General features: G+C 46.4%; 1 protein-coding gene across 2 annotated transcripts in view; it reads left to right on the forward strand.

The window, feature by feature from the left end:
• LOC138570243 (uncharacterized) overlaps window positions 1–19,983 on the forward strand; it is a 205,309-nt gene extending 185,326 nt beyond the window's left edge. For both annotated transcript variants that reach the window (XM_069648991.1, XM_069648992.1), the window contains one exon: window positions 6,188–19,983. In XM_069648991.1, coding sequence (XP_069505092.1) covers window positions 6,188–7,009 — 822 coding nt within the window. In that variant the 3' untranslated portion in view covers window positions 7,010–19,983. The remainder of the gene's footprint in view (window positions 1–6,187) is intronic.
• The last annotated feature ends 5,255 nt before the right edge of the window (window positions 19,984–25,238 follow it).

Genomic DNA, 25,238 nt, shown 5'->3' on the forward strand with positions numbered 1-25,238 from the left:
GCGGAGCAAACAAAGAGATACATTCGACCAACAGGGCCGATAAAGCCCTTTTGGAAACCAGAGCACTAGACAATGTATCAGTTCATTGGACAATACAGAAAAGCCCCCCTCTGGCTATGAAAAGCCCTCTACTCAAAAAGAAGTAGGAAGCTGGGCTTTGAAAAGACTGAGACCTCAAGGCCCCTGCCTAAAACCCATCCAGGGACTTGCTCAAATGGAACCTTAAGACGCCATGGGCGGACGAGCAAGCTGCTGAACCAGCTATAGACATGAGAGCAGTGTAAACATCTGCTCATTAGAAAAAAGTCATTTTACAGGAACAAGAAAAAGAGGCTATGGAAGACTAAAACATCATCATGCCCAAAAAACAGAAGCTGCATAGAAATGCCCAGCCTAATGGTGAGCTGGTCTTTTCATCGACCCAAGTCTCCGCAGTCAGAAATGAATCAGATAGTTCCAGGAAAGGCACTAGTGGGGCCTTAATGACTGAACTAAGAAAACACTCTAATGTTGAGGATTCCTCTGAAACAGATGACAGTCACATTCTTGGCTGGGGGCAAGTAAAGATCCAAACTCCCAGGCAGCAACCCCTCTATAGACGCAGAACTGGAGTCCGTAATTCAGAGGAAGATTACATTAAACCATCTTGGGCGAGAGGGATGCAGGAGTCTATTACTTCGGCAGTAACGATAACTTTGGCTCCTTTTCTAAAATTATATGAAAATCTGAGCGAAAATTACAAAGACCAGACCACTCTAATAGCTTTGATGAATTCAAAACTGATATATGTGGAATGTTATGGAAATGCTGCGAGAGAAGAAAGGGAGAGAGAAAGAAATGTAAGGAGTTATCCTTAAATCCCCGATAGATCTCTTGCAAGACGCTAAATCTGACAAACGCATATTTTTGGAGGGAGTGCAGGAAATTGCTTCATGGTCTCATATCCAGCCAAACAAGCCTGGCACAAAACAATCAAATCAGCCCGAGAATGGAGCGGGACTCAAGACATACAACACACTGAACAGCTCATCATCACGGCAGGATGTAGATTGCCATATACAAAATTGTGGAGACACGACACAGATGACCAATGCCCCCTCAACGAGCAATCCAAGTACCTCAAAATTCCCACAAAAACAAACCACTGGTGGCTCTGGGAATCATGTGGAAGCTGCCCGGTCAATCTCCTCAGACGAGTGCAATCCAATTCATTTGAGATTAATAACAGAGAAGGCCAAGGGCCAGAACATAATTTTTTCTATTTTTGAACAAAGGAACACCGAAGAGACAGAAAGAAAATTAGTGGCGGTAAACACATTTGTAAGACAAAAAACACGAAAAAAATCGAACGTAACGAGGTATTGTGGCTCTAAAAGATTTCTTAGAAACCTCTCCCTCCCGTCAGCCCCTGAAGAAACTTGTATCGATCAATTGAGACTGAAGGCTGTAAATAAGAACAAAATATAAACGGCCATAGAACATAGTCCACAAAGGAGCCAAAATGAATCAGAAGATGAGGACAACAAGATCGATGAAACCATTCTGGATCTACTCGATTTGTCAATATATGAAGATTATGAACAAATTGAAACTCTAGAAGCTGAGAGAAAAATCCATGGTCTTGCCAAAGATGAAGGAAGAGAAGTATGTTTGTCCCCTCGAGTGACGAAAGATGATAACATGCACTTCATGACTCTGAGTGAAACAAGAGACAAGTGCAGGCCCAAAGTTAAATCTCTTGACAATGCCCTCTCACAGGATTTTATAATGAAGTCCCTTCTCACAAAATCCAAAAGAACTCCTTATATAAAGACAAAAATGCTGTAGATCTGGTTTCAATTGTTCCTGACCTACACTCTCGGGGGAATGCTAATAATCAAACTGCTAATAAGAAAATGGTTCGCTGGGACCCGAGCGTCTCAATAACTTTGGAGAGAATTCTAAGATCTGAGGATGAACTTATTTTGAACAGGTTCATCATAATGAAGCAGTTTCAATACATTCCTCGGTTGAGAGTGATTCGTTCTGAGGATATAAGGATTGTGAGCTTCCCGAATGAGAAAATAGATGATTCTGTGGCATTGATATTAAAATATACTGCCATAACCACTCTAATGCTTGAAGCAAGTGATGATTTTTGATCATTGGGATTCAACATTAGGAGAAGTGAAGCCCTCCAAAATTGCCAACACACAGGTCTGGTTCCGCGGTCAAACCTGTATAGTGCTAGCATCTCTGATACATCACCACCGCTCGCCATGGTCAAGAGTGCCACGGTTCGAGCCAGAACCATCTCAACATCTGGTCATAAAACTAAACAGAAGTAATGATAACAAATACCCCCAAACATCAAACAAAGAAAGCAAGCCTCTAAATAAAATCCGGATCACGAGTAAGGGAAGAACCACATCCGACGCACACACAATTGAGGAGTCCCCTACAGGTTCAAATCCATCTCACTTAGAAGATCCAGCCTCATGGAGTTGGGTGGCAGGCGTATTAGCTAGGAAAGCACAAGATTAGGATCCGAAGTCCAACACACGGACAAGTTGGAAAATAGGGAGCTGGAACACTAGGGGTTTTGAACAGCTCTTCAATGGAAAGCAACAACCAATGGCAAACTTGGATATCATATGTATCCAAGAATCTTGGCTTAAAGAGTCTCCGTTGTTAGATGGATAGCTAGTCCTGTTTAATCCAGCAAAAGGGGGACAGCGCGGAAGCCCCTCGTCTGATCTCTTGACTATGATTAAAAATGGAACAGAGATGTCTGTTATCAGAGCTATAGACCCAAACCCCTATATTCAGATCACAGTAATAAAATTGTCAAGACGTATCCCAAAAAATAACGACCTCCTTCTCTTATTAAATGTATATGGGAACCCCATGAAGGCAGAGGGAGAGATATGTCTGGAATTGGTATCTGATTGGATTGATCAGTTATCTGAGAAACATGGAAACATCCAGATAGTGATATGTGGGGACCTCAATGCCAACTGCTTGGGAGATGATGGGAGAGACTTTGAGACCAAAACTGCCCATAAAGATTAAAAAAAGAAAACAGGGAAAGGCGTGGATGGAAGAAATGGAGCAGAGAGGCAAACACCGACTAAATGGAAACATGGAAGGTGATATGCCGGCAGCTCCAACGTGGACCAATGGTCTCAAGAAAGCCACGCTAGAGTACATTTTTGTATCGGGAAATTTGCTGCCAAGCATCTTAACACTAAAGGTACAAACCGTACCTCATAGTGATCATGACCCTGTTATTGTAACAATTTCAAAGAGGAAAAAAGATCCAAAGACCTGCTGGGTGGAAATGTTCGAAATGAAGGGAGGTCGAAATCAATTACGGATTGAACCAAAAGATATTCCGATACTAACAAAAGACTTGGAAGAGTGGCAAAATCAAGAGCCACATTCTGTGGAGTATGATCAGACTTTGATAGCGTTCAAAGAAAGCAATGAGCGGATTCTGAAGCCTAGATTCATAGCTATTCATGCATATGACACTGAAGAGGCAAAGCAAAAGAAGCTCTTGAGAAAAGATCTTTGAATCCTAAATACATCAAGACATTATAATAGTAAAGAATCGAAACGAAGAAGAAGAAGACAGCGGTACAAGAACTGACATAAGTCGCACAGAATAATACTTCTCCAGAGAGATGCAGAATGCATGCTTGAAGCCCTAGACAACACAAATAGTGGGAAGCTATGGCAACTTCTAAATAAAAAAAGAAAAGGCTCTAATGATCCATGCCTTTTAAATCCAATTGCCGAAGGCGTTTGGATGGAACATTTCAACACTCTATTTGAAGATGGAAATAACAACCAAAAGGAAACAAATACACAACATGAAGTGCGACAAGCCTGGAATATAGAGATTAGTAGAGAAGACATTGAGGCACTCATTAAAAAAGCAAGTGCATCATGAGTCCCAGGGCTCGATTGAATCTCAAACGCAGTATTAAAAGCAAATCCGGAATTATGGTCAAAATTCTGCGAGATCCTAATCAAAAGAATAGTAAAAATGGGCAAAGTGCCGGAAAGCTGGAAAACAGCGATCGAGGACCCTATTTTTAAAAAAGGGGTCCGGATGCAACCTACGAACTACCGCCCCATTGCGCTGCTTGACTGTGCTGGAAACATTTTTGCCACCCTACTTCTAGAGCGCTTGAAAGCATGGATTAAGGAAATCAAATCCTTCGACAATCGACAGTCGGTATTCGTAAAAGAAGTGGGTTGCAGCCTCAACCTTTTTTTACTCAGACTCCTAAAGAAAAGAGCCAGCTCTCACAATAAACAAAAAATCTATATGGCTAGCATAGATCTCCAGCAAGCCTTTGACAGCATAGATCGAAGAAATCTATTGGAAAATCTAGAATCCAAAAGCTGTCTGAGTGATCTGTTAATGGCCATAAGAGAACTCTACTCCGAGACGTACATGCAAGTTAAGCTGGACCATCAAGGCAACTTAATCAAGACTAGCAAGGGGCTAAAACAGGGAGGCCCACTAGCAGCCACTTTGTTCAGCTTCTTTATAGAAGATCTAACGGAGATACCAGATTACAAACTTACATTTCCACCGAAGATAAATGGTACTGAAGTGGGCAGACTCCTGTATGCAGATGACTTGATCCTCTTAGATCAAACTAAGATCGGTCTACAGAGGTCACTGAACCAGCTAGTGAATTATGTGACTAAACAGAACCTGAAAATAAACCCCACAAAATCTGAAATTATGATACTAGGTGATGCAAGAGGAAAGATTAAATCAAAAGAAAGCTGGATATTGGATGGAAATTAAGCACTTGGGTGTCCGGTCATGCACGTTGAAGGGAGAAGGGAGAGAAAGCTGAAAACGTAAAGATTAATTGCAAAGGAAAGGCTGTCGACAGAAGATATGGGACATCCTCGCTGCAACCCATAATGATCTTTTACAAACAAAAAGTGTCTCCCGTACTTATGTTCGGAGCGGAGGCTTGTTTAGGAGTTCGGCAAGAGATCTGGGACCTTCTAGAAGGTTCCTTTTGGAAACACATTCTGCGATTACCAATGGCAACTGCAATAGCTGTAATTGGACAGGAATTGGGGTTAACATCATTAAGCGCAAACGTCACCTGGAACAAGCTGATGCTTCACAGGAAGGCAACCCTCAGTACTTGTGCACCCCAATTTGACGTTCTTGGAATGTTTAAACCAGGAAATAAAGAATGGGTTTTAAATGAATTGAAATTAGAGTGCCACTCAATCCTGAATAATCTTGGAATTTCCATTAATTCTTTAACTAACAACCCATTGTTGGTAAAGAAGATCCTTTGGGCAGATGACTGGTGGAAAACTGAAGAAGCAAGATCAAACTCCTCGACGCATACTCTTTCAAAAAATAACTATGGATTAATGAACAAACCCCCACAATATCTGGAAAAATGTCCACATTGTAAGCAACGTGATCTATTCTTGCGACTCAGACTAAATGTGCTTCACAACAAAACCACTCTCCAAAGGTATGGGAGACACCAAGGATGCACCAAATGTCGCCTCTGCAAACTGGAAAGTGAAACACTGAGTCACTTGATATTATTCTGCCCAAGACTGAAAGATCTGAGCTCCCTTCATTTATGTGACCGATGAGTGGGTTTGGAAGGACTCGATGCTGAGAAATGGTGGGAATGGATATATGGGTGCCAAAACAAAACAAAACATTTGTGACTGCAAAATTCGTAGAGGCTCCATTAAAACAAATTAAGGGAGGGGGATGAAATGGGTTAAAGTACGTTTCTATGCATAATGACGATGGTGACGGTTAATGAGGAAACAAAAAATGGTTTTAAGTTCATAGTGTGGAATAAAATAGTGAAAAGTTTGTAACAAACTAATGACACTAATAAAAGTAATAATAACACCTGTTATTACAGTGCTTAGAAGCTGGAGGAGTCAGGCGTGAGGCGCTATATGGGAACACCCAATTATATTCATAGACCTAAATAAGTCATTACCTTCAGTTTGGGCTGTTAAGATGTGGGTCCCATGTGAGTGGCTCAGGGTGTAACAGTGCCCACGTGTGCTCCTTGCCTTTATAAGGGAATTCTAGCAATCATGAGGTCTCTTGAGCATGAAGCAAAATTGTGGTGCCCATGTGGCTGTGCATGGTCTCATGACCGCTCTCTTTCTTTTTTTCATGCAGGCCATGATGACCGGCGACCAGAAGGTGGACCTTTCCCATCCAGTTCCAGACCATGACTTGCAGGTGAACTCCATCTCTCTGTGCCTTCTAGATGGGCACTCCCCAGAAGGAGACTCAGACACAGAAGGGGCGACTCCAGCTGCCCCACAGCGCACCGGGGAGTATGAATTTTGGCATGACCGTGGTTACCACACCAACAGTTTTGGATCTCGCGCTTGTGGATACGAGCCCTATTTGGACTCCTCAATCTCCTGCCCTCTGGACCAGCAAGGGCTTAATGACTCTTTGAAGCCAGATCAGTCCTCATCGTCAGCAGGCCTGTTGGAGGATGTCTACTGTGGCAGCAATGCCTCCGAACCCCCGATTCCTCAGCGTCTCCGGATCCATCTGGAATGGTCTTCATCTGAGTCACAAGGAAGCAACGGTCAGCCATTGTATCCGACAAGCGCAGAAGAGCAGACTCCCAGGAAGGCGGCGTGTACAAGGCATCATGGGAGGATGTGCCTGTGTGACCTCATGCTGGATATTCCCCTAAACTCTGTGGAGCTCCAGCCCTGCATGAAGCCGGTGGAATTGCAGCAATGTTGTGAGTTCTATGACACAGGGACAGACGAGTCTACGGACGACAGCAACTTTGATTCACTAAGTGTGGTCTCCTTTGAAGAAGACATCCCTCCTCCACACCACCATGAGTCTTTAGAGGATGTGCAAGTGAGTCGCGGCTGCTATGAGCCACGCACGACCATCAGGGAGGCTCCAGACCAGAGTTTCTCTGGGTACGAGCCGCGCAGTAACGTCTGGCCTCCCGGAGCTGCAACCTGAGTTACGTATCTCCCCTGACCCTAGAAGGCATGTCCAGGAGCAGGGAGTACCCCTGACCCTATAGGGCATGTTCAGGAGCCGGGAGTATACCTTGACCCTACAGGGCATGTTCAGGAGCCAGGAGTCCCCCTTGACCCTACAGGGCATGTCGAGGAGCCGGGAGTCTCCCCTGGCCCTACAGGGCATGTCCAGGAGCCGGCAGTCTCCCTTGACCGTACAGGGCATGTCCAGGAGACGGGAGTATCCCCTGACCCTACAGGGCATGTCCAGGAGCCGGGAGTCCCCCCTGACCCTACAGGGCATGTCCAGGAGCCGGGAGTATCCCCTGTCCAGGAGCCGGGAGTCTCTCCTGGCCCTACAGGGAATGTCCAGGAAATTAATTGGTGTCCACAGCACTTTAGGATCAAAGTGTCAGCATATTTGAGAATGAATAAGACTCCTACCTACACATGATACATTGTGTGCCACACAACCTACCTAGGTTTGCACAATGTCTTTGCACAACTCACAAAGATGTGACAAGGTGTTACTCGCTGGGCTGGTGTGCCTGCATGACCTCTCCTTGTACATTTGAGTATATGAACTATCGGTTCCATGTGATTTCATCGAGGAGAAATCATCGAATTCGGATGCATCGAATTTGTTTTTTCCTTTATTCCATTTGGCTGCAAATATATGCAGCGGAGACCCCCGCAACTCCCTCTCCCCCCCACTTTAATTATTTCCATTACCCACTCCCCGAGATGTATTTGCAGCCTAATTCTTTAAACAAGTCTGATGCATTCAAATCCGACAAATTCTCCTGCGACACAACCTACTGATTCCTGAATGATCATGTGACGGCATACATGAGCTGGTTGCATCACACATTGCTCATGTGTTTGCCCCTGTGCAGCTATATACAGAGGTATCTTACAGAGCTAACTGCAGTTGACACTAATGCACATTTCTGTTTGAAGTACATCATGTAGTGTCTGTGGGACCGACTAGAGTCTGTCATTGAAGTTGTGAACATGTGAACCAGACAAGGAGGGACCAGCACAAGTGTCCCTTTCAGTGATTGTATGTATGTATGTGTGTGTGTGCATTTCACTGTGCAAGTGTAACACTCGCTATCTGGCATACTGTGTATATGTCAAACGGATTTGCCACTGTAGTGTGCATGTGTGTGTGTGTATGTGTTCATCTGAGTTTGTCATGTGTGTATGCTCATTTGAGTTTGTGCACACATGTGTGTCGGGGTGGTAAGTGCCAGGATATTATGCAAGTCTATGGAAAAAAGGACGAGCATACTCGTCCTTGGCACTTAAGGGGATAAAAGTGTGTATGCGTGTGTATATGTGTGTGTGTACGCGCACATTTGTATAAGTGTGGGGTGTGTGAGTGCAAACGAAAGATATGTTGGGGTACAGTTTTAATTGCTGTTTATGAACTGTTTTAGTAAAGGAAGGATGAACACTAACTGGCCAATGTTTTTGTTTTTTGATAATTGGTTAGTAAAGTTTGTTGGAACAATTTCCACAAACCGCACACCTTAGTTTTCTGCATGAAAAGTGCTAATGCAGGGCATGGTATGAGGTGCTTCCACATTGGGGTGGACAGGCATTCTAATCCCTCCCCTGCAAAGAGGTGTCTAGTCCATACCACTTGAGGTTTACGATGACAGCAAAGCACCTCTTTCATTCGTTGAATACAATCTACCCGGGTAGAGTACACAATTATCCTCCCAGAGTACTCCAATGATGTGTGTGTGCTTACTTTTTCTGTGACTTTTCCTGACTTTAGCTTACATTTGGAAGCCTGCTTGTTACCTCAACTCCATATCCTGTTTTCTGTGACTTTTCCTGACATTTGTTTACATTTGACTGCCTGTTACCTCATATTCAGATCACTTTTTCTGTGACTTTTCCTGACTTTTCCTTACCTATGGCAGTCTTCTACCTCATCTCCATATCATGTTTCTGTGACTTTTCCCTGACGTTTCTTTATATTTGGCTGCCTGTTACCTCATATTCAGATCACTTTTTCTGTGACTTTTCCTGACTTTTCCTTACCTATGGCAGTCTTCTACCTCATCTCCATATCATGTTTCTGTGACTTTTCCCTGACGTTTCTTTACATTTGGCTGCCTGTTACCTCATATTCAGATCACTTTTTCTGTGACTTTTCCTTACCTCTGGCAGTCTTCTACCTCATCTCCATATCATGTTTCTGTGACTTTTCCCTGACGTTTCTTTACATTTGGCAGCCGGTTACCACATCTCCACATCTCTATATCACCTTTTCTCTGTCTTTTCCTTACTTTTTTTTACCTTTGGCTGCCTGTTACCTCATCTCCTGGTCACCTGTTCTGTGACTTTTGTTTACATTTGGCAGCTTGTTGCCTCATCTTCAGATCACTTTTTCTGTGACTTTTCCTGACATTTGTTTACCTTTGGCTGCCTGTTACCTCATCTCCTGGTCACCTGTTCTGTGACATTTCCTGCCTTCTCTTTACATTTGGCGGCTGCCAAATGTTATCTCGTCTAATTTCCCACCCCATCAATGTATTGCAGGGGATAACCACAATATGTTTATTTCAAACAATGAAGATTACCCAGGCTTATAGTGCCGGGAGTCTTGATTCTCTTAAAAGACACGGAGGTGAGCATTATGCTTTAACTCTTTAATGCCACTCCTCCAGCAGCCTTTTTTAAATATCAACATTTCTGTTTTGGTTTTTTACAACTGAAAATCAAACTTTAGTAAAACTCTGCCCCACAAGAGACTGCACATCCCCACAAGTCTAAGGGGGTCATTACGATATTGGAGGTAACCATGCCTTAATTACCTCCTTACCGTGTACCAGGTTCGGGTTCCTCAAATGAAGATTTACCGGGCCATTCCAACCTTGGAGGACCCAGTAATTCCTCCTTCAGGGAACCCGGACCCGGTACATCCCCATTCCCATTCGAGCCCCCATAGGGCTCAATGGGAATGGGAAGGGAGCTAACAACGGGCCCGTTGTTAGCTCCCTAGTCTGCTGACCTGGTTTTACCAGGCGCCCTTTGCGGGTCCCGTGAGCAGACTCATAATAGGGCGGTAAGGGGTTAACGGCGCCGGCACCATTACCGGCGCCATTAACCCCTTACCGCCCAGCTCGCAATGACCCCCTATGTGTCTGTGTAGTTTTTTCCAAAAGCCAATCTCATCTCAGCACACTCCCCATGTCACATCCTGCCTACAACTCCTCCTCTTTCTTTGATGATCCAACAAGTAAAAAACTGACAAGCTCTGCCTTACGAAGACTCAACACGCAATCCACTGCAACGCGGGAAACCATTCTGTCCCAAAATTCTGGCCACATCAGCATGCACTGCAACAACATTGACTAGCCCCTCCGGTCATTTGTTTTTGTGTCTGTCACCTAAGGATCAAACAAACCCTCAATTAGGGAGCGAATACGCAACTCCAAATCAGCACATCCATATCTCAGTACAATGCCAGTTAAGTATCACAATCATGCCAAACAAGAGCCCGGCCTCTGCCATCCTGCACTCTGCGTAGGGCGGGATAATGCTCGCCTTTGGGTCTTTAATAGAATCAAGACTCCCGGCCCTGTAAGCCTGTGCAATCTTCATTCTATGTCAAGACCGGAGCAGAGCATTATGCTTGTTCAAAGTTGCCTAACATCACTGAAGACACTGATGAAATAGGCTTAAAATAAAAGGTCACCTCAGTAGACCAATCAGCAGACTTCAAAATATCATGCAGAGATGCCCCTGACGCAAAGGCCTTAGATGCCATTGCCCCTCTGACCAAATGAGCTCCAAATATCTCTTCATATATACCAGCCAAATGCATGGTCTCTCTGACCCATCTAGCTATGGTGGGGAAGCGAACGCATGAAAAGGTTTCCTACACCACACGATCAACAACTGATGCACTCCACGAGGCCTCACAACTTCGGTAGCCTTCTCATAGTCCCTAATGCATTGACCTACACACAATTTCTGCTCATCAGGAAAATACGGGTAAGCAATAACGGGTGACCCACTCTAAGTCTTTAGCGATATGAAAGTCCTCCCCTTCCGGGTAGAAAACCTTCCGGTTAATCTCTAGGACCCTAACATTGGACACTCTCCTGCATGACACCAGACAGAAAAGCATTGCTAAGTTACCGGACAGCTTGAGGATGGGCAACTAATCATTGACTGGCCACTGCTTGAAAAGGCGGAAGACCACTTCCACATCCCAGAGCACCTTATACTAGGCCGTAGGGTGCTTGCCCAACTTCACCACTCACAATCGCAATAGCCGCACTACGGCTGGGTGTTCCCCGATCGGCAGGCCGTCACACTTCTTGTGTCCCGCTGAAATAGCAGACTTACATACTCCTATGGGGCAAAATGGTCGGCCATCCCTAGACAATTCTGCTAGAAAAATTAGGACGTGAACTACAGAGGCAGAAACGGGATGAACACGCTGGATTGTGCACCACTGTTCCCACTTGACCCAATCTGCGTCATAGCCCCTAAGGGTGGAAGGTGCCCATGAGTCCCTGATACATTCAGCAGCGACTTCCAAAAGTCCAGGCAATGTCCAACGTTGTCTGATATTCTGCATGCCAGAAGTTGCAGCGTTCCCACCAGCACTAGCTGACGTTCCTGACTGCCCGGACTGGTTAGCAGGTTTGGCTGGGACGAATCACCCTCAGAAAATGAGAGGAAAGTTCCATCAGAATCGGAAACCACGCTTGCGATTTCAACAGCAGCACAACCATCACTAAATCTGCTTTCTCCCTGCGGACAATCGCTAGAGTTCTCACCAGCATGATGAATGAGGGAAAAGCATAATGCAGCGCTCCCTCTCAACTGCGAAGGAACACATCCGTTCCCAGCGCCCCGGGCTCCAACCTCCAACTGAAGTACCTGCGCGTCTGTGCGTTCAACCTGGAGGTGAAACGTCCCCCTGAGTTCCTGTAAGAACATTGGCCTGTGCAACCTCCAATAGCTGCCATCGTCCAGGTACCTGGAATTCCATTCTGTCACCACATTCTGTTATCTAGGGAATTACTCTGCTGCAATTGCTATCTTCCTCTCTAGGCAATAATGCCAAAAGTCCTTTGCGATCTCTAACTAAGATCTTCGACCGGGTTACCCCTAATCGATTTCTGTATCGCACTGCCGAGATGTTGTCCCTCTTCAAAACAACGCAGCAATTTCCTCTCTCTCTGGAAAATGCTCTCACCGCAAAGATCCTGCTAGCAGCTCTAAACAGTTTATGAGGAGCTGCAGCTCTTCTGCTGACCATTTTTCTCCTGTCTGCAGCTGCCCACATCTTGCGCCCCACCCGGACATGCTGGAGTCCAACTCTGTCACTAGCTCTGGCCCATCTTCGAAGAAGGCTCTGCCATTCCAGGCTTTCATATTTTGCAACCACCAGTCTAGCTCTATTTTTGCATCCTCGTCTAACGGTACCAATTGGTGGAACCTGACACCACCACTGTAGGTGCCTGATCTTCAGTCTTTGAATCACCCTGTAATGTAAAGGGCCTGGGAATATGGCTTGAATCACGGACGCTAGAAGCCCGTGTATAGTGGCTAGATTCAAAAGCAAAATATGCGTCTTCTGACTCACAAACCTCAATGTTTTCCTGATCGCTTTCATTTTCTACTGCAGAAATTCCCATGTAGCTTTCCTGGTTTCTATCACAAACCCCAGGAACTCCATCCGCTGCCTCAGGATTAACTCTGACTCCTCCCGATTGATCAGGAGACCTAAGGAGGTCAGCAAAGCATTCACCCACTGCACTTGCTCCACTAACGTCATCCTGTCTTGCGCCAGAATCAGGATGTTGTCCAAGTAGGGGATAATCCTGATTCCCCTGTCTCTGATGGCCGCTGCTACTGGCCTCATTACTTTGGTAAAAGCCGAGGGGGCCGACGCTAGTCTGAAGGGTAGATACGCGAACTGCTAACTCTGCCCCTTTCATAACAATCTGAGAAATTGCCTGTGGTCTGGTGCCACCGGGATGGTCAGGTAGGCATCCTTCAAATCTAGTGTTGCTAGTCAATCTGCTTTGCAAAGAATATCCCTGAGGAGGTGAATCCCCTCCATCTTGAAGTGCCTGTAAATGAGCCAGCCGTTCAACTATTTTAAATTGATCATCAGCCTTGATTTCCCCTCCCTGTGGACAGGAACATATTGCTGTAGAAGTGCACTTGCCCCAGCGGACATTGTTCTATTGCACTCTTGTATAAAGAGGTTTCTTAACTCTAGATTGAGGAGTTCCTCCTCTTCCCTTGACATCCTGAGATTTGATGGTATGTGCGCTAGCAGCGGGTAGTCTAATAACTTTAGCCTGAAGCCCACCACTGTTTGCAAGACCCAAGCATCACTTGATAGCTCCTGCCAGTTTGCTATATACTGTAAAGTGCACCCATCCACCTTGGGGTAAAGATCGTGGTGCATACTTACCGCTGGTAGAATTCTGTTGTCTATAGCCTCTGCGGCCTCTGCGCCCGTGCAGATTTCTCCCTCTGGATGGGAAGAATGCATCATGCTGGCAATGTTTCCAGTACTGGGCCCTGGGTCCTTGGTGCCTCCTCGTCGAATTGAAGCGACCGGTCGAGCAACCGCTGTATCGGCCGGTCCCTGCGAAAACACATCCGGGGGAATATTTTACAGATGGATGTCTGTGCTTTCTAAAGGGCAGTATAAATGCCCACAAACCGGGACATCTCTTTCGCGAATGTATCTCCAAATAGCATTCCCTGCGCAGCTTCCCCAGCTTCATCGTTGGCGAGATCCCCCAATTTACTGTCAATTTTTAGCAGTAAGCTGTGCTGTCTCTCTGATGAGAGAGTGCCGCTGGCATTTCCCAGTAGGCATACCGCTGCCTGCGACCAATTACCTAGGGTGAAAGCATCCCCAGGGCTGCCTGTATCCTTAGCCCTCTATGCTAAATCCATTATTTTCACTTGGGATTCCAGCTAGGTCACAGACCTTGTCCTGGCAACTCTTCCAGCTGCCGGCAACGCCTTTCCTTACTTCCTTCACTTTGGTGGCAAATGGAACCATTTTGGGGTCTACCTTGGGCATGTCCATAACCTCACCGGGAATTCCGGCCTTGGACATTCTGCCTTTACCCCGAAACATACTTTCTTTTTCAGCTGCTTTCTAATGCGCTGTGTAGACCTTGGAGAGGGAAGCCAATCAGAAGACTTCCGGTGCCCTATGTCGTTGGGGTTGAACATGTCTCCCATGTCGCCCCTCCTGCCAGAGTAGCTGCTGGCACTTGTGCTGTCTTCTTTAGCTGACTAGGCTTATCGTGGCTTTGGTCCACCACAACATCATCATATAAATAGTCGCCACCCTCCTCTTCGTCATCAGAGGTTGCATCACCTTCATTGGCATCCCCTGTGTTTTTCGCTCCTGGGGTATGGGGTGAGAGGTTTGGTACCGCCGTTCGCGCCAGAAGGCGCCTTTTAGCTTGCAAAATGCGTCATCCAGCTTTTTACCCAGGTGCGGTAGAAGAGGGGGTGCTCTATCGGGTCTTGTCTTCCCCCCCTTTGACACAACCCTTTTCTTAGGGTGTTTGGACAATGTTGCCTCGCCAGGGCTGAGCTCTTAGGACCCGTGTTTTTTGCAGTAATGAGAGACTCCGGCCCATGTGGGCGCTCTTGGATGGGCTGCACCCTTGTGCTAATGCAATGGCCAGTGAGTCAGCTACGACCCTCTTAAAGCTCAAAGACAGGTCCTTATGTATCTCCTGCCCCTCCTCCTCACTGTAGTCAGGAGTTGAGCTTTGTGTCTCCACTCTACTGCATAGAAACAAAGTGATGGCAGGCTGTGGAACCCTGCAAGACTGTGCAATTGGCGCCGTTGTCACTTCCTGAACGAAGCAGGCTGCTTGTGGGGAGAGCCTTCGTCGTGGTCGAACCCCTGTGGACACAGCTTGAGTAAATCCATAATGCGCATGTGCCCACACCAGAAGTCAGGTGCTTTACTTTTCAGAGTAATTTCAATAAATGCAGGCATATTCCAAACCTGTGGCGAATACATCTATTCGTGCATTAATAGCTGTCGCAAGCATGCAGCGCCAAATATTCTGTCTGCCCAATATCAAACGTAATATGATTGAATTGCGGAGCAAGGCCACCTGCGCCAGCTAGAAAACTGTAATCAATCCATTTCTTGGGGCATTTCCCTTGAGTAAAAGACTCTGAAGTAAGCAGTTGGGTAGGTTTGGCTGTTTATTGATTCAAAATATTATTGATGTCTAAAATAGACTCACTGTAAATAATGTTTCTCTATGGAACTAGTTACAAAGGAAAAAGGAAAGAGCTCCTCCAAAGGAAAAAGAAAAAATGTAATTCCTCAAAAAAAGATTTCAATTCTCCAAAATTAAAGTCCTCTACGCGTGTTTTGACTGTAGTCTCGTGGTTCATCAGGAGGGACTGAAAGCAAATAGCAAATATTCTCTTCTTTAGACACTTATTCAAAGGTTTCCAGGATGCATAAAACATTTTTGTATGTCTAAAATGAAATAAGAGGGAGAATTAAATAAGTAAATGTAAATAAAAGGTGCAAATAAATAATGATTGAAGATTCTTCGTTATGTGATCATCTAAGTAATGTCAACTCACCCTATATCGCTCATTTTGGAAAAGAATAGTTAAGATGGGACTCCTTTGTGTTGGGTGGATGGTCCTGTATGGAGGATAGCTCGGTGTCAGAACAAGTCACATTACAAATGAATATCTAACTGTGAGATGCATGGTCAGGGCTAGGGGATTGAGATTTGCAGGCAATGTAAGCCCTGGAAAAAAGAGGGAACAGAAATGACTTGAAAGGTGACTCACCAATTGTGTGTATCCGACTGAATATGATGAATCAGCCACTCCTCCTTCATCTTAGAACGCCGATCCTGTTGATTCAGTGTTCAAAAATGGCCGCCTAGATGAATGAATGCGCGTGACATCATCGCGTACACGTGCACATGCATGGATGCGATGACGTCACTGCAGTTGTGCGTTGCGCCGCCATTTTGAAGTGCAAAGGAAAACGGGCAAGCAGTAGCTGGTACCCGCCATCTTGAAGTGTTGAGGAAAGACGGCCTGAGCAATAGCTGAACCCTACATATAATAAAGTGATGAAATAGATAGGATGCGCTTGTTACTAGAAGCGGTGCTGGATAAACACTGATTGACGAAAAATGTAGTGCATGGGATATATTGACCAGAAGAAAAATGTAAACAATGTCTAAATGGCATGGCCCATAATTACAATCCAAATGCCCGGAATGCTGAGGTGTATGTGCTTAGCTAATCCTCAGACCTATCGCTAACAAAATATCATGTCGCCGCTAAGTGTGTGACATGTGTTTGGAGCAACATATGGGTGAGCCTTACAAAAGGTATACTCATAAACTAATGGGGATTGTGTGGCGGGTGTCAGTGGGTGACAACAAGTGAGACTACAGAAAAAGGGAAAGGTACAGAATAAATGGATTTCATTATAGGAAATGATAGAATTCATTGTCTTGATTCAGGCCAGCGTAACACCTGCCATGATTCTGATCCACTTAGCTTCCTTTTGACGTAGAGCTGTTTTCTGTTTCCTCCTCTCAGGGGAATGTCCATCCTTTGAAGGCCCACGCAATGCAGCAGTTCTGGTTTCTCCTTGAGATGGTGAAGTGTACTGCTAATGGTTATCTAATATCTTAGTTATGGATCGCTCTTAGATGCTCCATTATCCTGGTCTGAAGATTGTGCATGGTGCTCCCTCTCTACCATCTGTTGCATAGACATTGGATACCATAAATAACACATTTGGTGTTGCAGTTCCTGTACTGGTAAATCCTTTTTTGGGACCCATTCGGTAGATCAATGCTGGTTTTGCCATTTAACATAGTAGGACACATTTTATAATTTCCACACTTGTGGTTACCTGTTAGTGCAGGTAGATTGTACATGCTTGCCAGAGTGGTGGTTTTCACTTGATGGATTTCATGTAGCTTGGGCTGACTCGGTTTTTGATTGTTCTAGCTTTACGGTAGGTGATCAATGGTTGTGGGTCCAAGTGGTTGTTGAGATGACTGTCAAGTTGTAAAATATTCCAATCTATAGGTAGTTGTACTGTAGGGGGTGATAAATCTGATTTTGTTGTTGGTAGCCGTTGGTTTGGGGTCTTTATTTCTCAAAGGTTCTACTCTCTCTTTGAGTTTGGCTCCATTCTCTGCTTAGCGTAGGGTATGTTGTGGTATCCTCTTTCTCTGAATTTCAAGATTTTGTCTTCTTTGTGTAGTTCAAACTCAGACAAATCACTGCAGTTCCTTTTGATTCTGAGGATTTCGCCATATGGAATGTTATGTATAATATGTTAAGGATGGATGCTCTACTTGTCAGGCTGGCTGCGGCAACCCCAAAAGAGTGTGGCAGCTCCACTGGGCTTCTGTATATGGTGCGCGTCCAGTGCACGCTTAAGGGAAGGTCCCTTACCCTAATGCGACTTGCTTCACACTAGAGAAAAGTCCTCAGGGCACTCCAACATTTCCCCTTAGAGCGCTCCCCGGTGACCGCTGTGTGTAATGTCGTGTGCGCGTCTGGCATTTCACTGTTCACCGCCCATGATAAGGGCTCAAGCCTATGCTGCGCCTCGCGCGCAATGTTACATGAAAGGCAAATGCAACTCAATTGAAACGAAATGCAAAACACACACTAGACCCCTGATGCAACAGGAGTTTAAAGAATACTGTTAATCGCCAAGAAACACTCAAAAAAGCTAAACCTTTAACACTTTCAATAATCAGAGGTTGACTTATCTGGTTGGAAGAGCAGCAAAGAAAGAGGAGGAGTCGAAGGCAGGAAGTGACATGGGGAGTGTGCTGAGATGGGATTGGCTGTTGGAAAAAGCCCAAAACTACACAGACACAAGGACGTCTGGGGATTTGTAGTCCCTTGTGAGGAAGGGTTTTGTTAAACTTTGGTTTTCTGTTGAAAAAGCCTCCCAAAAAAACAGAAAAGTTGATATTTAAAAAAGGCTGCTGGGGGAGTTGCATTAAAGAGTTAAAGCTTAATGAAATAGAATCCAGATTTCATTCCCCCATTTCTTATTTTCTGCTCACACGTGCCGCAAAGCAAACATAAATGCCATGAGTAAGAAGAGGAAAGTATGGCTATGTGACTCTATAAACGGCTCCTACACAGCAGTGACTCAGTGCATGAATGTATTCAGTTCAATGAAGCACTGTGAGAGGCTTTTTGTGCGACACATGATTTGTCATGCAAACACTCCTTCCTCACACCACCAGTGTTATCTCAATGGCACATGCGCATTAGTAGAAAGAAATCAACTTGGTTTGCGCCTGGTACAGCACAGAAATTCTACCACTAACCAACTTACTTGGGGGAGGGCACATTTACTGTCCCATCCCAACCTACTTTGGAGTCAAGCCATATTGTAATTGTAATTGTAATGGGTTATTTATTTATTTATTTATTTAAACATATTTTATTGACATTTAGTCCTATAGAAGGTATTTGACATGTGACAGATTAGGAATTGGCCATATGTCTAATTTTTATAAATAGTAACATTTAACAAATAATAACATGATGAACAATTAACCGAAACAGTCTTCGTGTGGCGCTGTGGTGTCTTCAGAGTCTAATCAGGGCTAGGGATATAGAGGAACATTGGTCCAGGTGTCGAGGGGGTCCAAATCAGGCATCTCTGTAAGTTTGGATAAGTCTCATCTATGTGTTGTGTTAATTTGGGCGGTTCTTTCAGGGGGGTTTGTGGTCCGCGGTGAAGGGTATATCTCGCAGAAGGGCTTTCCATGATTCGAGGGTATCGTTTGTGTCGTCCACTGCAGTGTTGTCCCCGTCTTGCCAGGCTTTGGTTTCTGCTTCTGTCCATCTTTCCAGCTCTTTTATCCAGCGTTCGTGTCTCGGGCCTCCCGGTGACTTCCAAGCCATCACTATGGTTCTCTTTGCAAGGATGCAGGAGATGTCCATCAACTTGACTACGTGTTTTTATTTGCTCATTCTAGGATGGGCTCCTAGTAAGCGATCTTCCGGGTCCCATTTGTATCTGGTAATACCAGCACCTGTGCAGGTCTGCTTTACTTTGGCCCATAGTTTCATCGTCTTGCTACAAGTCCAGAACATATGGATCAGGTCAGCTGTATTGCTGCCACACCAGGGGCATTTCGACGATGCCTTTTTGTTAAAGCTGGCCACCCTCTGTGGGGTCATGTATGTCCTGTACAGGACATTTAGTTGTATCTGCCTGAATCTGGTGTTTCTAGACAAATCTTTGGGGTAGAGTAGTATTCTTTTCCCTTCTTTGTCCGTCAGTGTTTATAACGCATTTAATACCCAGAGGTTTCTAAGCGCGAACCCGGGGATCGAACCTGTGATGCTCCGCGTCATCTTGCTTCCACAAGCCTAAAATAAAGCAGATGGTTTTTTACTGCTGGGACGGCGAGGCACGTGTTGGTTTCCCTGTTGTTCCCTGATGTGCTTTAGGCTGGTGTGGGGAGTGAATGTTACATTAACACAGCTATTGACCTTTTTGTGCTATTACTGAGCACAATTTCATGAATTGGGCGAACGGTGGGCCATTCCTGTGTGCATGATAAGTACTGCAGAGGTTGATATCTTTATAAGGCAAAGTCAAACTCTCGCGATGTTCAGATCACTTCTACAGGCGCAGAGAGAAGGAGGCTTTCAGAAAAACAAGCCAATTTCAATGGTCGCCTGTGGATTCCCTCGTCTGGTCATGTCTCTGCATTGTGGCTCCTTCGGAGATGGAAGTCCTCTGTGCACCTTGGATTTTCCAGTTTTAAGTCAAGATACTGTCAGGCGAACATGCCACATTAACGTGTACATCCACATGCAGTATGGACTGTGACATTCACTTGATGAGCTGTCTTTCTCACTAGATATATTGCTCACTGTTGACAATAAATCAGGTATTGGATTGTTCGTAGGTCTTTTATAGATCATTTTGAACCAAAAAAGTATGTTTGTTTGTGACAGCCATAAATGATTTATGTGGAATAATTATTGACTGAAATAAGTGTCTTTGTTTGAAACAGCCAAAACATGTTTCGACCTCTAGGGTCTTTATTAAGACTCGGAGGAATAATTATGATACACGCCACATATAAAAATGATAGTATAATAATAATGTTGATGTTACACATGGCCAATAACAATATTGGGTATCCAGTTATTGTTTACAAAGGTTAACTTTACAATTGAGGCCCTTCTTTGGTGGCGCCATCTTATTTTTTTAATGTGGGAGGCAACAGGAGCCTCTCCCAGTTTTCTCCCCACCTCTCTCCCACCAAAATACACCAAACCCCCTTTTTCCTCTCCCAACTTACTTTGCGCTCTGGTCTCGGCGCCCCTCCTGCTCCCGGCCGCCACCACTGAAATAGAAAAGAGACGTGGTCCCTTTTCCGATGGCAGTGGCCATGTTGTTTTTTTTCCCCCTCTGGAAATTGGCATCACACAGCCAATCTCCAGAGAAAAAGACAATAAACCTCGTGTATGCCAGGCAAACCCCGGGCTGCAAATAGCAACCAGACCCCAGCAAGGGGATGTACAGGCCGATAACTACCCACAGCTATCACGGAGGCTTCACTTGGGCCTGCACATGGGGACTGGTTGCTATGTTATTTTAATGAATTTGTATTTTTTGGGTATTTATAATACACCTATACACAATGTGCCTTGAGGCGCAACAAGCCAAAAGAGTGGGGAGGACAAGGAGGACAAAACAGCCCTACTAGGCCTTGGGACATTCGGATTGAGCAAGTGCAGTAACAAGAAGTGGAGGTGAGAGGTGAGGGGCGCCGGTCAGGGAGGAGGGCTCGTGAGAAAACAAGTGCCTGGGGAGGCCAGGTGGACAGAGCCTGGGGAAGGAAGGTCCATGAGCTAAGTGCGAGGTAAGGGGCTGAAAGGGCTCAATGGTGCAGGCCCAGCCAGGCTAGTGCGGGGGGAGGGTGCCGGAAGGGCAAGTGCTGGGTGAGGGGGTGGGGGAGGCAGGGGAGACCAAGTGCAGGGATAGACTGGATGAGGGGGCCTGGTGCCGTGGGAGGCAGAGAAGTGGAGACTGCAGAAGGGTTGGCAAGTTTTTTGCAGATTTTGAAAAGTTCTGCCATGCTGTTAGTGATCACAGAGATGCGGGCTTGGATACAGGCCCTCTTCTTCAAGAAGATGGAGAGTCTGTATTGCCTTTGGAGCAGGCTGCAGGCCAGTTTGTCAGAGGATGTGCTTGAAGCATGTCACTTCGGCTCAGCTGCTCTGCACTTGCATTCCAGAGAGGGCCGGTTGGAATCATACCAGGAGTTGAGCTTGGAGGCAGATTTCACGCGGATCCTCATAACAGGTGCAAGGATGTCCAGAGTGTTGGAGATGGAGAGTTGAAGGTTAGTAAGGGCTTTGTCAGAGTGAGTGTCAATGGCAGGAGTAGGAGGGGAAGTGAATGTGGCAGCAACTGACACTCGCTTCATAGGTTGAATGACGGAGAAGGAGGCTGACAGTGCAGGCGAGGGATTAGCCGTGGGACCCAGGGGCTTCAGGTGAGAGGACAGGAGAGCATGATCAGACGAGGAGTAATGAGAGGGTTGGAGATGGGGATGTATGCAGAGATAAGAGCATCCAAGGTGTATCCAGCTGAGTGCGTCGGACAGAAGGGAAGAATGGAGAGGGAAAGCGAGTCACAGAGGTTACGGAAGGGGCGTCAAGGTGAATGACGTCTCAGAAGAGGAGAAGCTTGGAGGAGGAGGCCAGGAGAGACGAGATGAGGTCAGCCCATTCTGAGAGGAAGAGGAGACCTGGATAGGGGGCCTGTAGATGGTGGCCAGAGTCAGAGAGAGGCCAAGAGCGACACCACGCCTGCAGACAAGGCATTCAAAAGAGGGGTAGGCCTGAGTGGATATGACAGTAGCAGGGACCCACTCAGGGAAGAGCAGGGCCACTCTGCCATGGGCCGGGTAGGCCTGGGCTTAGAGAGGATCTTGTATCTCTCAAGGAGGAGAGTGTCAAAACATGTGACAGAGCTGGCAGTGAACCACATCTCGCTGAGAGCGATGACGTCAAGGTTGAGGTCTTCAAGGGGGTCATAGATGGCAAAGGAGTGTTTGATGATGGAGCGAGAGTTGAGGGTAGCTAAGTGGAGCAGGTTGCCACTTTTTAAGCTCTTCTGAGGAGGGGTACAGGAGTGTGGTATAACGGTCAGTGGTGGCTGAGGGGCCAGAGGGGTGGCAGACAGGGACATTAGCAGGGGAGGGGAACAGGGAAGGAGAAAGAGAAAAGGAAGGTCTTCAGAAGCTTCCAGGACCTAAGAAGATCCATCTCTAGTCTAAGAGTGGCAGGGAGGCCATTCCAAGGGGAGGCACCTGCGGAGGAGAGGGATCTACACCCCACTCCCGGGTTGTGAAAGCTTCTGATCTGCAGAGAGTTAGAGCTAGAAGACCAAATGGCTCTAGCAGGAAAGTATTTGGGGAGAGAGAGTTGGATGTTGTGGGGTCCAAGGCCCCAGAAAGCCTTGTGGATGATGCACAGGGTCTTGAACTTGATCCTCGCAGCAACCGGGAGCCAGTGGTGAGGTTTTTGGCCGATCCCTAGGTTTGAGGCCAAGGATAAGTTGTGCAGTCCTCTTCTACATTAGTTGAAGGTGGAGGAGTTAGGCAGATTGAGGAAGAGGCTGTTGCAGTAGTCTGGCCTGGAGAGAACCAAAGCTCTGGAGACAGTGAGTTTCTGGAGGAAGGTGAGGAAAGGGAGAATGCCTTTCAGAAGGTGCAGCTGAAAGTAGGTCTTCTGGGCAAGGTCAGTGATGTGAGGAGAGAAGGAGAGAGGAGTCAGAGATGACACCAAGGTTTTTTGCCTCACAGGATGGTGAGGGGAGGGGGGCCCATGGAGTGCAGCCAGAGTGCGGTAGGGAAAGAGGGAGCAGGGGTCCCAATGAGAAGGATCTGTGTCATACTGGCATTAAGGCAGAGATCGCTAGCAGTGCACCTTGACTGAATAGCAAACATGCAGTCAGGAATGAGAGAGGAAGAGGAGGAGGCAGAGAAGGGAAGCTTGAAGGAGAGCTGCATGTCATCCGCATAACACTGGAAGTTAGGAGAGAAGGTGGAAATCAAATGGGCTAGAGGGGCCAGGTAGATGTTGAAAAGCCAGGGCGAGAAGATAGAGCCCGAGGGACACTGCATGTGTAGAGTGAGATGGAGGAGAGAAAAGGGCCCAGTTGAACCTGGGAAGGTCGGTCTGAGAGGAAGGAGGTCAACCAGTCCAGAGCCAGGTCTGTGATGCCATGGATATCACTGATCCAATTTATAAGGGTGGCACAATTGACCGTATCAAAGGCAGAGGAAAGGTCAAGAAGGATGAGAATGGAAGGAGAGTTAGAATCGAGATTAGAGAGCAAGTCTTCACGGGTGGTCCGGAGTCCAGTTTCCATGCCTCTGGCTGCTCTGAAGCCAGACTGGTGGTCGTGGAGACAACCAACAGATTCAGTGTGGTGGATAAACTGGGAGATGACCAGCTTCTCCAAGATGTTGCCCAGGAATGGGGTAACATAGATAGGGTGGTAGCTAGCCAGACAGGAAAGGTCAGCAGAAGACTTTGTTTCAGAGACAGTGCCCAAGGGAGTGCTTGAGGAGTGAGGGGAAGGATCCAGTGGCAAAGGAGTGATTGCAGAAATCGGCCAAGGCTGGAGCAAGGGAGACAATGTTGTCCTTGATAGTTCTGGAGGAGAAGGGGAGCACTTGTTTGGATGAGACTTTCATAGAGGGGACTTGTCTAGAAACCTCATCAGGTGTTATGGGAGGGAAACAGGAGAATAGGAGGGGAGGGGACAGGTTGGCCAAGGGAGGCCTGAGAGCGGGTGAGGGAGAAGGGAGTGGAGTAGAGAAGATTGAGGAAAGTATGTCCTGAGTTTTAGAAATGAAATGAGAGGCCAGAGAAGTGTAGAGGGCCAAGGAAGACAGAGGAGAAGTGGAGACTGCAGTAGGGTTGGCGAGTTCCTTGCAAAGTTTGAAAAGTTCAGCCATGTTAGTGGCCATAGAGATGCAGGCTTGGATATAAGCTCTCCTCTTCGAGAAGATGGAGAGTCTGTATTGCCTTTGGAGCAGACTCAGGCCAGTTTGTCAGAGGATGTGCTTGAAGCTTGTCACTTCTGCTCAGCTGCTCTGCACTTGCGTTTCAGAGAGGGCAGGTTGGAGTCATACCAGGAGTTGAGCTTGGAGGCAGATTTCATGCGGATTCTCATGACATGGGCAAGGATGTCCAGAGTGTTGGAGATGGAGAGTTGAAGGTTAGTAAGAGCTTTGTCAGAGTGAGTGTCAATGGCAGGAGTAGGAGAGGAAGTGTAGGTGGCGGCAACTGACACTCGCTTCATAGGTTGAATGACAGAGAAGGAGGCTGGCAGTGTGGGTGAGGGATAAGCCGGGGGACCAAGGCGGTCCAGGTGAGAGGACAGGAGAGCATGATCAGACCAGGAGAGAGGAGTAATGAGAGGGTTGGAGATGGGGATGTATGCAGAGATAAGATTATCCAAGGTGTATCCAGCTGAGTGCGTCGGACAGAAGGGAAGAATGGAGAGGGAAAGCGAGTCACAGAGGTTACGGAAGGGGCATCAAGGTGAATGACGTCTCAGAAGAGGAGAAGCTTGGAGGAGGAGGCCAGGAGAGACGAGATGAGGTCAGCCCATTCTGAGAGGAAGAGGAGACCTGGATAGGGGTCCTGCAGATGGTGGCCAGAGTCAGAGAGAGGCCAAGAGAGACACCGCGCCTGCAGACAAAACATTCAAAAGAGGAGTAGGCCTGAGTGCATATGACAGTAGCAGGGACACACTCAGGGAAGATCAGGACCACTCTGCCCAGGGCCGGGTAGGCTTGGGCTTAGAGAGGATCTTGTAACCGTCAGAGAGGAGAGTGTCAAAACTTGTGACAGAGCTGACAGTGTACTACATCTCGCTGAGAGCAAGGACGTCAAGGTCAAGGTCTTCAAGGAGGTGGCAGATGTCAGAGGAGTGTTTGACGACAGAGAGAGAGTTGAGAGTAGCTAAATCAAGCAGGTTGCCACTTTTGAAGGTCTTCCAAGGAGGGGTACAGGATATGATATGATATATTTTATTTGTATCGACTCAAACACACGTGTTTCAGAGCGCGATGAGGCAAGGGAGTGGAAACAAGGAAGGACAAAACAATGATCTTACTAGGCCCAGT

The sequence above is a fragment of the Ambystoma mexicanum genome, chromosome 2q (assembly GCF_040938575.1).
Source record: "Ambystoma mexicanum isolate Mex_15411 chromosome 2q, UKY_AmexF1_1, whole genome shotgun sequence".
NCBI lineage: Eukaryota > Metazoa > Chordata > Amphibia > Caudata > Ambystomatidae > Ambystoma > Ambystoma mexicanum.